The sequence below is a fragment of the Nannospalax galili genome, unplaced genomic scaffold, assembly GCF_000622305.1.
Source record: "Nannospalax galili isolate Female #2095 unplaced genomic scaffold, S.galili_v1.0 scaffold475, whole genome shotgun sequence".
NCBI lineage: Eukaryota > Metazoa > Chordata > Mammalia > Rodentia > Spalacidae > Nannospalax > Nannospalax galili.
Window position 1 is genome coordinate 81,744 of NW_008339435.1, and position 17,765 is coordinate 99,508.

The following is a 17,765-nucleotide window of genomic DNA, read 5'->3' on the forward strand; positions in this document are numbered from 1 at the left end:
TTGTGGGAAGCGAGCACAGCCGAGCCAGCCAAAGATGGAGCCCTGGCTGGCTGCCAAACCTCGTGCTGTTTACTTCAACTCTTGGCTGATTGCCAAGGCTCGTGAATCCCGCTTGTTTACCCCAACTCTGAAGTATGGTGAGCCCCAAAACAGGTGCTGCCAGCCTGATGATCTTGCTACGTGCCTATGAGCTACACTCTGCCTGGCCGCTGCACGTGTGTGAGCCCTGATTGGTACCGGCTGGGGGGAGGGCTGTTGGAAACGCTATATAAAGAGCTGAAGTGTGTAATAGAAAGACAGAGACAGCATCACAGGAGACAGAGACAGCATCATGAGAGACAGCATCACAGGAGACAGAGACAGCATCATGAGAGACAGCATCATAGGGGACAGAGACAGCATCATGAGAGACAGCATCATAGGGGACAGAGACAGCATCATGAGAGACAGCATCATAGGAGACAGAGACAGCATCATAGGAGACAGCATCATAGTGAAGAGAATGAGAGAATAAAGGAAGAAAGAGAAACAGAAGCTTGAACCTCACCTTGGTGTCTGTGTCGTTTTTCCTCGGCTCTGCTGGACAGAGTCGTGGCTCGCGACATGTCTCAGCATCTTAGCCTTCCCCTACTGCACCCAATCTCCCAAGATTCTGCATGACTAAGATGTCCCACTAGATTTGTGCCCTTCCACTCACACTGCTGGCAGGGGCACTAGCTGTCAGTGCTATTTGCTTGCCAGTCTACACCTGACTTTTCCATATCTACAAGAGTAGCTATGATGTCAAGAAAACCAAGACAGAACAATAGATGCCAGAAATGACCTCTGCTTAACTCAGGGGTGACCATGCTCTGATTCTGTATGCATGGTAGATGACAAATAGTCAAATGCTGAATGGGAATTACATTGAAAACCAGTGCACTGTGTCAATCCATTTGCTCACAATCCTTTTCCTTGAGTTCTTGCTGTCAAAAAGAGAAACATACGGTCAATGCTTTTTTATCTCACATACCCACTGGGTATTTATAAAATATCCCTCCTTAGTGTTTAGCCTGTTCCTACAGGCAAGGCATTTACAATTGCATTTTACTTGGATAACCAAAGAATGCCGCCAAAGCAGTGTGATCCCTCCCGTATTCCCTTAGATTCAACTGGATGAAGGCAGGAACACGAATGTGAAACACCTTGGTTTTATTAAAGCATTCAAATATAACTTTTTTATTCATGTGAATGAATTGGAGAACTATGTTTAGATGAAATCAGTTGTATGAAAGATATAAAACTCCAGTATTGAGCACATTCCAGGGTTAAACCTGAATGAACATTTTCTAATCAACTACAATTATCTTTAAAGTGAAGGCAGTTTCTCAATATTTGGTATAAAAGATGATTTGGGGTTGTACATAAAGGATTTTATCTTAGTACTGAATGTGTCTATTTTAATATGTATTCAAAAATGTGTATGTTTCCACAGATCTTGTTTCTTGCTTACTTCTGACACAAGTCTGAGAGCATGTTGCTACAACATAAGACTTTCATACCACTAGATTGAAGAAATGGTTCCATTTATTCATTAGTTTCAGGGTTTTTTTTTTTTCAAACCCTGGTTTTGTTTTGTTTTTTTTGTTTGTTTGTTTGAGACAGGATCTCAGCCCAGGCTTATGAACTGAGTTCTGTTACTAAAGGATCCACGATTACCACTGTAGTAGTTATGGATCCAAGAGTTAATAGTCTGCCTTTGGAATAAATGGAGAAAATGCAAAACCAGAGGCACACCCAGATAAATGTTTCTGAGCCCAGCTAACAGCAGATGATTTCTAACAGATCAGAGACAGCAGAACCTGAAGCTTAGTTTGCAGCTGGAAAACTGCATTTTCTGATAATCATTATTTTGCTGAGACTCCAAGAGTTAACTATCCAAGTAGAAATCTTCTACTTGAAACAATTCTATTTTTAGCAAAGTGCCTCCCAAAATGAAATGCTTGTAGAATCTGACACGGACAATTAAAATCCTTATCATGTGAGAATGTTCAAACAATGAACCATGTAACATAGCTAACCCCTCCTTTCCAGAAGCTCATTTTCCCCAGACCCTTTGGATAGTATCTTTCCTAGGTGAAGATGAAAACATCCATGTTTCCATACGAAGTACAAACTCCAGTGTTCATGGGAAATTTCACAAGGTGTTTGGATATTCAACAGCAGTCTACCTACCTTGCTTACTTTACAAAGGAGTATTGTGCAGACTGTGGATGAAGTTCTTGAGAGAAATTATTTGGCTCAAAATTAAGACTACAGCTTGCTTACCCCTTTGCCAAACAAAATTTCCGATTTCTAATGTTATTCATATTAATATGCAGCTCACTACACTGACTAGATACAAATTCTCTTGATCTCCCACACACTCTGCTTAAGCTTTCACACGCGCGCACACACACACACACGTACACAAAATAGCTTAATAACTGTTTGGATGGAGCCCTCTGAAACTGAGTAATTTTTATAAGAAAATATGGGGGGGGGCTGTCTTCCTCAATAGCCTATCCTTCCTAATATCCTGCTTGGAGAAAACAGAGGCTCAAAGTGTCAGGGATTAGGTATTCTTGATGCTATGACAGGAGTCACTAAGAAACGTCCACACACCTATTTACTAAAGAACCAGACTCCAGCTGTTCTTTGGGGTAGTGAAATAACTAGAGAGTCAGCAATACCTGGTGTCACTTGAAACCATACAGACCTTCAGTGTTCCTTGTGGAACTACTTATGTGTCCTATTCAAGGACTGAGCACAGACCTTGGTGGACAAGAGAACAGCAGGACAGTGGAACAGACTAATGGACAAATCACAATACCAAAGCTGAGGGAATGCATTTAACTTGAGAGAACCAGTAGTAACACGAAAGGGAAAATAAGTATTGTTTGCTTTTGAAAATTACCCTGTTCCCAGTCATCAGGAAGCCTATGCTTGCTTTCCTGGGATTATTCTCCAGACGTGAACACCCCAATTTTACATCTGATTATTTTGAAGTCATCTTTTGAGCTATCTTCTTTGCTTACTATAATATACATTCATCCAAAACTATTAGTCATTGCTACCATGGCTTTGGTTAGGTTCATGTATGAGGCAATCATTAAGGAATGTGAATTACCAATACAGAGCTGAGGCAAACTAGATTTTCTGAACAATGAAGACTAAGGTGGTTGTTTCCCTTCTTTGATGTCAATTTTAGCCACACTAATCACACACATTTTCTTTTGTTATTTTTGTATCTATCAGTCTTAAGCCCAAGAGGACTACACAAATACCTATTCATGAAACTCATGCCTCTTTTCTGAGATCGTCTCCACCTGCCTTTGCTGGGACTAAAGGCATGCACCACCACACACAACTCATGCCTGTATTTTTAAGGGACCACAAAATGCAAGCTTTACCTGAAGCAGAAGTGAAGTTGGTTCCATTTAGTCATCCTACTCCTTCCAAGGAAGCTCTAAGAACTAGAAGTCTTGATCACACCCAGGCTAAAGCTGGGAGATCCCAACTGCAGATTCCCCTGTGCTTTACTCAAGGGTGATTAAAAAGCAGGCCACTTGGCAGGCAGAGCAGGGAAGCTCAATCCTCAGGTTGTCCATGTCATGTGCTTTTACCTACCCTAAGCTTGCAAAGCTCCAAAGTACATAGCTGTATTTAGTTTCAACATAATCAGTAATTGACCCATGACTACAAAATAGCAACAAATACTCTATCACTGCAAATTGTAAATATTTATGTTCCACCTAGCTACTCTGTGCTCTGGGAACCACAGAAATGTAAGCGAAGCAGGTAATAACAGCTTAAAATAAACAGTCCAACAACAGTGAAAGTCTTTATTTCACCCACGAGTATTTCTGATGGTTTCCCTGATCTTAAAATCTTATAAAGTCCACAAATAAAGCTTTCAGACTTCATATATCCAGAGGGATCCAGAGGCAGGTGCAGTACCCAGGCTACCTTCATGTGGGAAAAATGGCAAGAGTTTTCTGCAACAGTTCATGTCAGTTTTCTGACTTCACTGAAATATGCCCTAAACTTTTCTGTCAAATCGATGACAGAAAAACATCTCTTATACACAACACTGAGGAAGGGGCGGAGGGTAAGCAAGCACTACATTGGCACCAGCCATATTCATTCAGCCAGAAAATGGATTTGACTCAGTTTTAAGACATAGAGTTGTACAAAACTATGGTATGTCATTTTTCTCGAAGATATACTGGGCTGGACTTTTGTGAATGGAAATATTTCCCATAATGATGAATTAAACTCTAAAAAAAAATAAAAGATATCCTTATCTCTGAGTAGTGTGAGCTACTCCCAAGAATCTAGGGATACCCACATACTATATCCCACCAAGACAGAGCCAATTCCTCATACACACAAGAAGCATAAAACCCTTTGTTCACTTTTTTGGGGGGCCAGGGTAGTGTGAAGCATTATTTGGAGAAGATGAAGGATACTTTAGTCTAAGAATCAATGCCTCTAACTTCTCAGTACTAACAAGTCTACAAGGCTCTACAAGACTCCTATGTTATCTCACAAACTGAAGGCAGGGGCAAAGGAGTGGATTCTCTTGTGTGGAGGGCTTTTCTCTGAAATCCAATCTACTCCACAACAGTCTCAGGTCCAGGGGCTGGGAGAGGCTCTATGGGCACAACATGGTGGACGACCTGATGATCCCAACCAACTGTGGTCAGAAGGGAGTGATTGAGTGGGGACCAAGTAGCATCTCTCACAAAGTCTCTGTGGGCTCGGCTTCTAAACACCTCAGAAAGGCGTGAATCCAGAACAGCAACTGAACAATCTTCACTGAGAGAGGCCAGAAAGGGAACACTGTGTGGAGAGAATGCCAACCCAGTGACACACTGGGAGAGGCTGTGGTAGAAACAAGAGAAAACAGGAAGAAAGAAAATCCAAAACATCCAGGACACATTTTTTGATGTTACCAACAGTTCATCATCTATACTGCCTCACCACCAAGACAGCAGTGCAGCTATCTACAGTGGTGTCATGGATCATCGATGTTCATAGATGAAGAAATGGTGGACAACAAGGAGGTGATGTGGCCAGGGAGAAATAGCAAATCACGGCAGACAGATGCCTCTTCATAGAAGCAGTTCCCTACATAAAAAGGATAGGACTAGAATAATACTAGACTTAGAAATTCCACCCATCTGTAGTCCTTGATTATGAAGAACACAGCAGGCTGTGTGCACATCAGCCCCAGGAACAGGGTGGCCTGTAGTCTGCCTGCTTCCAGTGCTCGGTCTACAGATACAGACAAAGAACTCTCCCTCCAAAGAGGCCATGCACTTTCCTGAAGAGAAAAAGGACCTGCTTGCCCACTGGTCTTGACCCCCAATTCCTAACCATAGAATTATACTTCAAACTTACACCTCAGAAAGGCGTGAATCCAGAACAGCAATTGAACAATCTTCACTGAGAGAGGCCAGAAAGGGAACACTATAAGAACAGAAAGGGATGAGAGGATAAATCCCATGGATTCCAAGAGAGTCTGATAGACCAGCCCCATTCCCACTGCAAACTGAGCCAGGGTAGAAGACAGCCTGATCCCCAGTTTGAGTTAAAGTCTGGCTACTGTTACACTTCCAAGGAAAGATAAGGAAAGTGAGGAGCCAGGGTTCACAGAAATCATTCTGGCAATTAAATCATGCCATCAGGTCCCTCTCTATTGCTTTGGCAATGACCCAGGGACACAGGCTCCTGTAACCACACAGTGCTAGAAGCCCACAATATTAATCTTGGGTGTTGAGCAGGAATCAGGCCACATTTTAGCTATTTTCAGACTGTACAACCCTAATAAGGACTAGCTGAGATAACTGATTACTGACTAGCTTAGGAAAATCCTAGTACTACCCTAACTAAGGAACAATGTAACCAGATAATGCTTTGCCAAGAGATACATCCCAGCATCCTCTCCACCCCCTCCCTTCACCACTGTGCCCATCCACCCTTGCCAGGTCCCTGTGACAAAGAACCATACCTGTGTGGAGAGAACGCCAACCCAGTGACACACTGGGAGTGCACAGCTGAGCTCAGAATACAGCTTGCATTCTTGGTGTCCACAAGGGAGACAGCCCCATTCTCATCACCTGGAGGAGAGACAGACCACATCATAGTAGTTAAGAACAGGGGCTTTGATGCCAGCCAGTCCTGGATTTGGACCTAGTTTTTCAAGTTGACAAGTTTACCACCCTAAGTTTCCTCTTTTGCAAGGTAGGGACAGTAAGTCTGTGTGGGTATGAAAATTAATGAAGTAGTTACTACTTTAACCATAAACTTTATCATATGCATAGCCACACTTATCCACAGCAGAACATAATTCCCTATACAGCAATCCACTTGCCATGTGGCCCACTGATTTCTAACCACTCCAGAAATCAAATCTACCAGAAACAAACAAATAAAATTCACGATGTCCTTCAAAGCTAAACAAAGCTGGTATCATTCAAGTAGTGCTTGTGTGTGCTGACAAGAGCGTGTACACCACTAATGTGGCTCCTTCTCATTCTCTCCGTTCCCAAAGTCAATATGCAGCCTGTCACACTCCCTTACCAAAGACAAAGACTTCACTCTGCTGAGGATGCCAAGCCAGGGAGGTAGGAAGGTAGCCAGAAACATTGCAGCCTGCAAAGAAGAGAGGGAGGTATGGAACAAAACCCACAAGCTAGAAGCAGTTTTTAAAATGAAGTCATGCTAAATCCTGGGAATACCTTCAGTGCACTCCTCAAATCCCGCTAAGGCAGTCAGGGCCTCATCCCTGAGCCCCAAAACCTACATCTATCCATTAGCCTCCTGTCATTCGTGGGTATAAGTCACATGCACATTTTAACCACAAGCATAAAAATAATAAGCTTAGCCCTTTTATCCAACTGTTTAGAGTAAATCACCTACCCGGAAGCCAGCCCTTCCTCTTGATACTCATTGCACATAATATGGTCAGTAGAGCCTCACTGTGACAGAATGTGTCAGCTATGTCACAGCAAGTGAGCACGGGGGACTCTGCACTGACTGTGGTCAAAGAAAGCCTCTTCAAGTGGGCTCCCAGCACCACTCTCACCAATGGCTTCAGACTCACCCATCTGTGATGCTGGCTTGGGACAACGGGTGTCCCAGAGTAAAATTCTACTGTCCTGGGGAGAAGAACAGAAAAATGGCTTCACTATCCAAAGGAACAGATGCTGGCCAGTCTCCACATCAGGGATTTGGGTCTACTAAAGTTCAGCTGTGGGAATCGACTGTATCTCACCTCACTGCATGAAAGAAACACAGAGTCCTTGTGGGGAGAGGCAGCAACACAGGTAACCTGCCCCGCATGAGCTGTAAGAGAGAAATATGGCAGAGAAGAGGCATCAGGAGGTAAGAAACAGGCCTGCCCTCATGATACAACCTAATAAATCTTATAATGGATTAAGGATTAGAACAATATAAGAGGAAAAGGTGAGAGTTATAAAACCTAAAAAAAGCACTGGAAAAAAAAAACTGGCCAGTCGGGAGGCAGATCTCTGAGTTCAAGGCCAGCCTGGTCTACTTACCAAGTTCCAGGCCAACTAGGGCTACAGGGAGACCCTGTCTCAAAAAGACCAAAAAAATATAAACTGGCAAAGACAGTGATGAAGCAATTAGATGCTAGTAAGAATATGAAGGACCCCTGCCTGTAGTGCAGACATCCTGAAAGAAGCAGCTTAATAATTCTATTAGAGCAGCTTCCATACCCAAGTACACAGGCCTCTATGTAGTAAGGAAAAACTTGAGAGTTCGTACTCAGTTTTAAGCAACTTGGTTTTTCTATTCTCATCCCTAAAATTGAATGGCCTATGCTTTCACATCACCCTTTGCCCACTTTAAGAGGCAAAAGGAGCTATTCTCTCAAGAGCCAAAAAAGCAAAAGGGCGCCTGGGTAAAACTGTTTCCAGGACTGACTTTGTTTCAGAAATATCACAAATACAAGTATGATTTAGTGACTTATCTGACTTATCACTCTGCTACTAATAGTGAAAACTGATAAGATAAATGATTGTTGCCATAAGGACAAGTTTATCTGATTGACAAAAGAAGTCAAGAGAGTGAAGTCTAACTTTACTAACAGTACAAACTGATTTGTTCCAATAGGCTATTTTGTTAGCATTTTCTATAAATAGGTTTGCTCAGCAATTCTAAAATTCTGACAAACACTTGCTAGAAAAAAAATGTACGAAAATAAATGGTATGCCAAAAATTAGCTTGACAATTATTTTAATCTTTTCTTCACTTTTTTAACATTTATTTATTGTATGTGTCGGGGTATGTGTGTGTGTGCTTGCCATAGTGCATACATGAAAGCCAACTTTCCAGAGTCAGTTCTGTCCTACCAGGTGGGTTCCAGAAATCAAACTCTGGTCACCAGACCAGGCTCAGCAGCAAGTGCCCTTACCACCAGGCCATCATGCACACCCTACTTAAATCTTTTAGTTATCAAATTTAAGATATAAAAGGAGGAATATGGCTTTTAAATTCTTTTACACATCAAACAAAGTTTAAGATCCCTGCTACACATTAATTAAAGATTGTAAAATCACTATCGCTAAAATCATTTAATCAGCCCTTCCAGGGTCATCTTAATGTGGCTCTGTTTTAAGGATTAAATCATCCTCCGTAATTCTTTCCTTGCTATACAATCCATCTTCATGAATCCACAATTCATGAAGAATTGCTACCAAAATAAAGTGAACTTCTAACTCTGTTAAGTGTTATAGCACAAACACTAAAGAAAACAATGGTATATGAAGATTCAAAAGTCTGGGTTAGGAAGATGACTCCACTGGTAAAGTGCTTGCCACATCAGCATAAGGGCCTAGATTCCACAAAAACTGATGTGTGGCAGCACATGCTTATAATACCAGCTCTGAGGATGCAAAGACAAGTGAATCATAGGGCCCCCTGGCCAGCAGCATAGCCTCTCATCTGTGAGCTCCAGGTCCTAGTGAGAGTTCCCATCTCAGAAAATAAGGTGGACAGCTCCAAGGTTGCCCTCTGGCCTCCACATCCACATATATATATACACACACACACACACAGAGAGAGAGAGAGAGAGAGAGAGAGAGAGAGAGAGAGAGAGAGAGAGAGAAAGTCCAAAGTCTCAGGATTTATCCCTTGAGAACAGCAAGGCTCCACTATGTCTAGGTTAAGTTAAATGCAAAAAAGCTTACACGCTTACTGTCATAAGAGGGCTTGAATGCTGACAAGAAAATGAAATCTTCATCTGCAGGCCACAGAAACCAATGAAGAACCAAGAGTCAAAGATTATAGATGAAGAAATGAGTGACACTGTCTGTTGATAAATCTTGATGGTGAATGGGATATAAGAAATGAACAGGAAGGGCACTGATGAAATGGACAAAGCCTCAAAGGACCCGATGACCTAGTAAGAGTGGGGAAAGGGGAGGCGTCTAAGAGGACAGAGGGTGTTAAGCCCTATGTAGTCAAAAGGTGTGAGACCATCAACAGAATAGGAGCACAAAGAAAAGGACAAGGGGGCAGATACTGGAACCTAACTGTAGTTTGAAGAACAACAACAGAACCTACCAAGAGAGCATGAAATTGCTGACGCTATTATCCAAATAAAGTTCAAAAAGCCCAAAGGGGAGAATAAAAGGCAGCCAGAACTTAATAAAAAGGAATATTCACCTCGGTATGAATTCAAGACCATCTGCTGGACCAGGTCCCAAATCTTGATGCTAAAAGGCAAAAAAGAAACAGCTAACAATCTTCTTTTGTTGTGTTTTCTGTTTTTGTTTCTGGGGGGGGGGGGGGCTTTTTTTTTTTTTTTTTAATATATATAAAGTCTCCCTGTAGCCCAGGTGACCTGGAACTCCCTCTGTAGACCAGGTTGGCCTCTATCTCAGAGATCTACCTGCCTCTGCCTTCCAAGTGCTGGCATAAAAGGTGTATGCCACCATACCCTGCTCCAGGAAGCAATCTTGACTTGCACTGTCAACATAAAGATGTGTTCAAAAAAGAATTTCCTTTAAGCAACATGCATGCCTACCTCCTGGACTCCTGTCTAATAGCAATGCATTACCAAATCTCTGTGGAAAACTTAAAGGCATGTCACAATTTCTATACTCATAAAACAGCCCAAAACATTACTTGAGTTAGTAGGATGGTAAGGGCACCCAGAGGAAGCCTAGAGACAGGACAAAGGAAAGCAGGGACCCACCAGAAGTCTTTGCTACCACTGATGGCTTGTGTGCCAGAGCTCAGGACACTGACAGTAGACACAATGTCATCATGCTCATACTTGCAGAACTTGCTGACAATAAGTGTCTCATTCTCATCTAGCTCCCACAATTCAACAGCACCTGTTGGAGATGGAATGGAGTGAGGTATGGGAGTGAGGGGACCATAAACCCATAAGCTTAGATTATACAAAGTCAATCATTCACTTCTAGGAATCAAGCAGGTACTGTCTCCAAACTAACAGAAAAGTTACTCCTGTAAAAGCAAAGTTCATGTTGTTAAAGCTTGGCTAATTTCGAGGGCATTTAGTTTGATGCTGTTTCATTGCTTTCCTAGTAACAGCCTAGACAACTATGTGAGGAAAGCACCTAGAAAAAACGACAAGGAAATCCTTTATTCTGCTTCCAGAGAAAGAACTCCTGGAAACCAGTTCCCAGGGAGACAAGGATGAAGTTCTAAGCTGTCCAGTTCAGTGAGGCTATCACTTCCCAGTTATTAGGACATGGATAAATATGTGATTGAACTACTTTAATTTTTATTTCATTATTTTTTCTTTTCAATGTCAAAGTCTATATTCCTCGGCCTGACATTCAAAACAAAATGAAATGAAGGGCTGCTCATGCAGTCTGGTGGTAGAGCACTTGCCTAGCAAGAACCCTGGGTTCAATTCCCTGTAACCCCCCCCCCAAAAATAGGAGGCAATTAGCACAGGCTGTTTTCACCATCATCTTTGAAATCTACATTCTCTCGGGCCAGGGGAAGATTAAAATTAATTTCTAGAGGAATTTTACTGGGTAGTGATCACCTGGCAATGTAGAATCTCAGAAAAAGTACTCAACTCTCTACACTAAAGTTCGCGTTAGGGAACAACACTACCATCTCCAAATGCTGAGCATAGGACAACTAAAGAACCCACAAAGCCCAGCCCAACCTGTACCCAAAGCTTCAATTCCACTGGGAGAAGGGGGGAGTAACTCACCTGAATCAGAAGCCACCAGGATACCTTTGTCCCCTACCCAAGTGAGGTCAGCCACACCGGCCTCGGTCTGGACGCCGGCGGAGCAGAACCCTTCGTTGGGGGCCGCGCAGGGATCCTTGAAAAACCAGAGGGAGCCGGCCCAGCAGCGACCACTCAGGCTGGAAGCCCCAAGCAGAAGGGACCCATCTAGGGTGAGAAGAGGGAAATTACCCGGATGTCAGCGTTTGCGGGTCTCCAAGGTAACCGCACAGCCCCACAAGCGAGCCGAATCTGGCTCTGAGTTCAGGGAATACTGGGCCGGGTTAGGGCAGCTGTAGGTGCCGGGATCGGGATGGCGCCCCAGGCTGGACGGGCTTGGGAGGGGCGCCAATGGCCGGGATGGGGGGCTGCCAGGCGCGGGGACTTGGCTCACCAGACCGGTACCGCGCAGCCTCCAATTGCCGCTCCATACAGGCGGGAGCATTTGGAGGGAGGTTCCATTCCCGGGCCGCGGGCGGCACGAGCGGCGGTGGCGTTTCTTTCCTCATCTCCACGGTTCCAAATCCGTCCTGGACCCAAACGGCCCGGCAGCCCGATTCCGCGCTGGCGCAAATCCCACGTGCTGCACCCCTAGGCCTCCGCCCCCAGCAGAAGGCTCCGGGCTCCTCTACTTCTCGCGAGAATTGTGTCTCCGCTTCCAGCCGGCTAGCCCCTCCCGCAGCGGGTTCTCAAGCGCTGTGCCTATTCTCGCGAGAAAAAAGGAATCCCAGCCGGCTGAGGGGAGGTACGCGCTCTCTTCTCGCGTGACGTGTGAGCTGCCATCTTGTTTCTGGCCCTGACGGTCTCAGGTCGGGGTTGGGGGGACGCAAAGCCCGCATTCTGGACCTGCGCTGACCATGCTATCCCGAGTGGTGTTTGCTGCCGCGGCCACAGCGGGTGAGCGGTGTGGGTCCCGGGCTGTGGTGTCGGGGTGCCTTGGGGACCCGGGGACGGGGGAAGTGGGCGAAGAAGGGCACTGCGATGTTCGGGACGAGCTGGGGCGAGAGCCTCGTCTCGGGGATGTAGAGGAGGGGTGCACGGGCTAGTGATGAAGCCCGAGGACGGTGCACCTTGCTGACCCGTGTCTTGTGTTTGCAGCCCCGTGCCTGAAGAACGCAGCCGTCCTGGGGCCCGGGTAAGTGCGCGGTGTGACGCGTCCCTTCGCCCTTGTCTGTCACCTTTTAGTTCTGTTTACTTAGCTTTATGTCAGAAATTGCTGTTTGTCTTTATTTGGGGGGTTGTAAGTCCTCATTCAGACAGATGATGTGATCACTTGGAACATTACCAGATCCCCTAATGATAACTATCAAAGGACGTTAAGTGTTCTACCAAACTAGAAACGACTTGCCTCATAAGACTCGCCCCTCCCTGTGACCTTCAGTTAACGCAGAACTCGGAATTAGTTACTAGATTACATACCCAGGAAGAAGTTTCGTTAGAGAGTATGTTGCTTTTTTTTTTTTCCCAGTGTTTCCCAAATTTCTGTTTACAGATCAAGAGTCAAAGAATTCATTCGTTGATTCTGTACGTGTTTATCTTGCCACTTATAATCAAGGATTCAATAAGACTGAGAGTGGCCTCTCTTCACAGAGCTCACAGCCACTCTAAATCTTAGAGTCAGCCATAGAGTAGTGGTTTAGAGGCTCCAAAGGTGGAACAGGGTACACCCGGCGCCTCCACTTACTCGCTGTGAGGAGAGTCTTGATTCCTGGAACACTCCAAAAACAGTGCCTGTTGTGCTTAGCAGCTGTTACAGTTGAAATTGTTTCTTAAAACATGTTGGGATTTTTATGTGTGTAAGGGGTGGGGTGGGTGTTGGTTTGTTTTGGTTTTCTTGAGACAGGGTCACACAGTGCAGTCCTTTCTGGCCTGGAACTTGTTATGTAGAGCAGGCTGGCCTCAAACTCAGCAGAGATCCTCCTGCCTCTGCTTCCCAAGTGCTGGGATTAAAGGCCAGTGCCACCATGCCCAGTGAGGTGTGTGTGCGTGTGTGTGTGTGTGTGTGTGTGTGTGTGTAACTCCCACATTTAATCCAGACTTTGGTTACTACCCTGCACTTGAAACAGTGGCTTCAATTTATGTGCAGTTGTGTATGCAACAAAGGGGGAGTATAATTGACTGCTTCTAACTTGTTGGAGAAAAAGGACTCCATAAAGTATACTGAAAAATAACTGCTGGGGGTGTACCTCACTGTGAGCCTCAAACGGGATCTGGAGAGGTTAAGGGCACTGGCTGCTCTTGCAGAGGGACCTGGGTTTGGTTACCAGCACCAGCACGCACATGGCAGATAACAGCCATCTAACTACAGTTTCAGGGGATCCAACACCCTCTACTGACCTCTGCTCATTGCATGACATGGGTGCACCCACATCCATGCAGGTAAGACACATAAAATAAAATAAAAAAAAAAGTAAATAAAAATAAGCAAAGTAACTATATGTAGAAGATGGGGAACAGCCTTCATTTTTCCTTCACATTCCATCTCCAGTACACCAGCAGGACTTGTCCTCCAGATCAGCTTTTGACTCTACTTCCACTACCATTAATTACTGTGGCATGAACAACCTTAAATTTTGACACAGGTCATTTCATTAGCCAAACTAAAGTCTTGTTTGGAGGGGGTGTTTGTTTTGTTTTTAACCCCAGTAGAGTCAGTGCTCAGAGTAGCAAGGAGATTAAGGCAGTCCCCCACCTAAAACCTTCAGAGCACCAACCCCTCATGAAATAAAATCCACAATTAGCATCATTCAGAAAACTCAGCATGAATCAGTCATGTTTTACTTCTTGATTCTTTCTCCACCTTCCAGCTTCCTTTTAGCTCGCTTTTCAGTTTGCTAACCTTGCTAGTTCTCTGATACCTGCCAAGCTCTTTTATTAAGATTTACTTTTATTTCTATCAGGAAAGAGAGAATATGAATGAATGAATGAATGAATGAATGAATGAATGAATGAAAATGAATGTGTGCAGTGCCTGCAAAGGCCAGAAGAGGGCATTGGATCACCCAGAGTAATTGTGAGCTACCCAACAGGGGACTGGGTATTAAACTGCAGTTCTCTGGAAGAACTGCAAAGCACTCAACCACTGAGCCATCTTTCCAGCTTCAAGTTCATTTATTTTTATTGGCATGTATTCACTGTACACACAATATTGGTTTTTATAAGGACATTTTCATACAAGTATATAATGTGATTTGAGCAAGCATATTTCTCCTCGGTACTCCCCTGCCCTCCTCTCTCTCCTCTCCCTCCAGTGAGTCCTCTTTATTTCCCTGGACACTATCATTCCCACTTTGATACGCACACATGGTTATGTGCATATATAAAATCTAGGATCCACGAAAGAAAGCATAGTGTTTATCTTTCTGAGACTGACTTGCCTAATGTGATAATCTCTAGTTAGTTTTTTTCCTACAGATAACATAATTTTGTTCTTTATAGCTAAATAAAGTTCCATTGTGTGTATGTGCCACATTCACATCCATTCTTTTAATTGGCAGATACCTAGAGTAACTATTGTCAGTGGTGCTGCAATAAAATTGATGTGCTTTGTTTCATTGTTGTTTTTTGGCCTCAGAGTCAGAGAGATCACCTGCCTCTGCTTCTTGAGTGCTGGCATTAAAGGTTTGTGCCACCATGTCCAGCTCAGTATAATTGCAGGGGAGGAGGCGTGAGAGAGAGACTATATGCCACATGTGTGCAGGTACCTAAGGAGGCCAGAAGAGGGCATCAGATTCCCTGGACCCGGAGTTAGTCACCCAGGATAGGTGCTAGAAACCAAACTCGGGTCCTCTGGAAGAGCAGAACACAAAACAACTCTTAATCTCTGAGCCATCTTTCCAGCCCAAGTTTTGGTGTTTTAAGATAAGTCTTATATGTATGAGTGTTTTGCCTACAAGTACACTGTGCATGTAGTGCCTGTAGAGGGCAGAAAAGGGCCTATTGGATTCCCTGGAACTGGAGTTAGGGAGTGTTGTTAGCCATGTGGTTGCTGGGAACCAAACCCAGGTCTTCTGCAAGAGCAGCCAGTGTTCTTAACCTCTGAGCCATTTCTCCAGCTCCTTCATCTTTTGAGAAGTGCCTATTTCATTAGCCCATTTGTTGATTGGAATTTCTTGTCATTTCGTTTTATATCTGTATATATGGTGTAGGTATTAACCCTCTGGCAGAAGTTAGCAAAGTTTTTCTCCATTCAGTGAAGAAGTTTTTTAATTTTATGAAATTCCATTTTTCAGTTGTTGGCATTTTTTCTTGAACAGTTACCTCAGAAAGTACTTGCCTATGTCTGTTTTCTCTGTTCCTGTGAAGTTTTGGGAGTTTCAGATCTTACTAAGGCCTTTGCTGTGTTTGGAATTGATTTTGTGCATGGTGAGAGATGGGGATCTAGTTTCATTCTTCTACATGCAGATATCCAATTTTTCCAGCACCCTTTGTTGAAGAATTTGTCTTTGTAAAAGATAGGCTTTGAGATATTCTGAAGACTGGTTATACTTGGCAGTCATTAAATAAAAGCCATACTAAACGGAGCGATAGAAGGCAAGTATTTCTTTTTCAGAGATGTGAGTAGGTGCTTATGAGTAGACATAAGAGACTGAAGAAAGATGGGGTTACAAAATTTGGCAGGTACTGGATCAGGTATGCTCAATTTGTTTTTTTGTAGATAGAAGGGAGCCTATTGAGTTTTCAAGTCATGTTCATATTTTAGAAATATTGTCAATAATGTGAAAGGGCTACATTTAAGGAATATTTGACAAGTACAGAAATCGGGTTTGGGGTTGTTAAAGTAGTTAAGAAAGAGAAAATAGGGTTGAAGGCTCAGCAATTAAGAGCAGTTGCTACTCTCCCATAGGACCAGAATTCATTAAAGTGAAGTTTTTAAAAAAAAAAGAAAATGAAGGCTTCAACCGAGACAGTCAGTTGGGAAGGTTCTATAGGAAGTTCTCTAGTAATACAATTTAAATCAGTAGGATTCAACCTTCAAATAGTTTTGCCTTGCAGAGGACATTTGCCAGTGTCTGGAGATATTTTTGGTTGCTACCATTGGGTATGTGAAGGAAGGGGCATTATTGGTATATAATATGCAAAAGGTATAGGAATACTACCAAACATTTAACAGTGCACATAAGAAACCCTCACAACAAAGAATTATCCAGTACAAAATATAAGTCATGCTGAAGTTGAGAAATCAGATCTTGGGCATGATTCTTCCATTTCAAAGCTAGTTAGATTAGCTGATATATTTGGAGGCATAAATAATATTCAGAAGATAAACATAGAACTGAGGGTGTAACTCTGTGATAAAGAACCTGCCATGCACCCAGTCCTGGGTTTAATACATAGCACTCCATAAACATCAATGAAATCATTTAAACTCCATGTAGTGTAATGGGTCAAGTCTAGAACTGGCAATATCAAGTTCTAATATTTGTAGAATGACTGAATTGGTCAAGTTTAATTAAAATACTATGTTCAGTTCTGGATCTCCCCACCCAAACAACAAATCCCAGAATTGTGAGGAAACTGAGGTATTTACCTCAAATATATGTATCATCTTCATAGACAAGAATAATTAGAACAAATATATTGAAGTTCCAAGGATGTATATAGCAGCTCAAAGGTGAACATAATTAGAGCTACCCCAAAAAGGTCTGCTCCACTTAATGCCAAGCAGTCTGTCAAAGGAAATATTCAAAGTCAATGTGACTTACAACACAGCAGGCTTAGAGTAGGTGACTGCTCATATGAAACTTGACCATATGCCAAGAACTATTCTAAGCATGTTAACTCCTCACAATTACTATTTAAAGTAACATGCTTTAGTTCTAAGACTAGCCAGAGGGCTCTACAGGTTAAGCTGCCCACTGCCAAGACTGACAGGTATAGCTGAGTTCTGTCCCCTGAACCCAAGTGGTGAAAAAAGAGAACCAATTTCTGTAAGTTGTAAGTTGCCTGTATACATACTAAGTAATAAAATTAAATTTGGAGAAAAAAAAAAAAACTTAAGTTTGGGGCTGGAAAGATGGCTCAGCAATTAGGAACACTTGCTTCTCTTGCAAAGGACCCAGGTTCTGTTTCCATCACCCACATGACAACTAATACCTGTCCTTAACTCTAGTTCCAGAAGATGCATACCCTTTTTTGACCTCTGAACACTACATGCACATAGTGTACTTAAAATATGCAGGCAAAACACACAGACACATAAAACAGAAATAAGAAATTTTTAAAAACCTCTGCTCAATGCCAGGTGGCAGGTCTAGGATTTTTAACCCAGAGAATGTGGCTGGAGAGTCTTTTCTTACGTTCATCATTCCTAATTGACATGGCAAGTCATAGATAAATCATCTATGAAACTTGCTTTTTTTTCCTTTTTTTAATATCTTATTTTTTATTCTAAAGTTTATTTTAATTTTTTTTAAATTTAATGACCACATGATTAGAAGAAGCATTTCATTACAGCTTTAACATATTCAGTAGCAAGGATACATCACTTTCAAAGGTG

General features: G+C 43.0%; 2 protein-coding genes across 5 annotated transcripts in view; one reads left to right on the plus strand and one right to left on the minus strand.

The window, feature by feature from the left end:
- Positions 1-4,493: 4,493 nt before the first annotated feature.
- On the minus strand, positions 4,494-11,916 carry Wdr77 (WD repeat domain 77). 4 transcript variants are annotated; one of them, XM_017798405.2, is made up of 10 exons: positions 11,661-11,916; positions 11,249-11,434; positions 10,250-10,391; positions 9,718-9,767; positions 7,301-7,371; positions 7,130-7,184; positions 6,607-6,678; positions 6,035-6,143; positions 5,427-5,493; positions 4,494-4,796 (listed from the first exon to the last, which is right to left on the minus strand). In XM_017798405.2, exons 1-10 carry the CDS (start codon positions 11,773-11,775, stop codon positions 4,635-4,637), a joined length of 1,029 nt encoding a protein of 342 aa, XP_017653894.1. In that variant the 5' UTR covers positions 11,776-11,916; the 3' UTR covers positions 4,494-4,634. The 4 variants fall into 4 exon arrangements, with proteins under 4 accessions (XP_017653894.1, XP_008832167.1, XP_017653897.1 ...); XM_017798406.2 differs by lacking the exon at positions 4,494-4,796 and adding an exon at positions 4,909-5,151 and having other exon boundaries at positions 5,425-5,493; XM_008833945.2 differs by lacking the exon at positions 5,427-5,493 and having other exon boundaries at positions 4,494-4,863.
- Positions 11,917-12,004: 88 nt separating this feature from the next.
- The window catches only part of Atp5pb (ATP synthase peripheral stalk-membrane subunit b), a 23,973-nt gene continuing 18,212 nt past the window's right edge, over positions 12,005-17,765 (plus strand). Inside the window, exons 1-2 of the mRNA XM_008833947.3 lie at positions 12,005-12,163; positions 12,365-12,401. Of these exons, the coding sequence (XP_008832169.1) occupies positions 12,124-12,163; positions 12,365-12,401 (77 nt within the window). The 5' untranslated portion in view covers positions 12,005-12,123. The remainder of the gene's footprint in view (positions 12,164-12,364; positions 12,402-17,765) is intronic.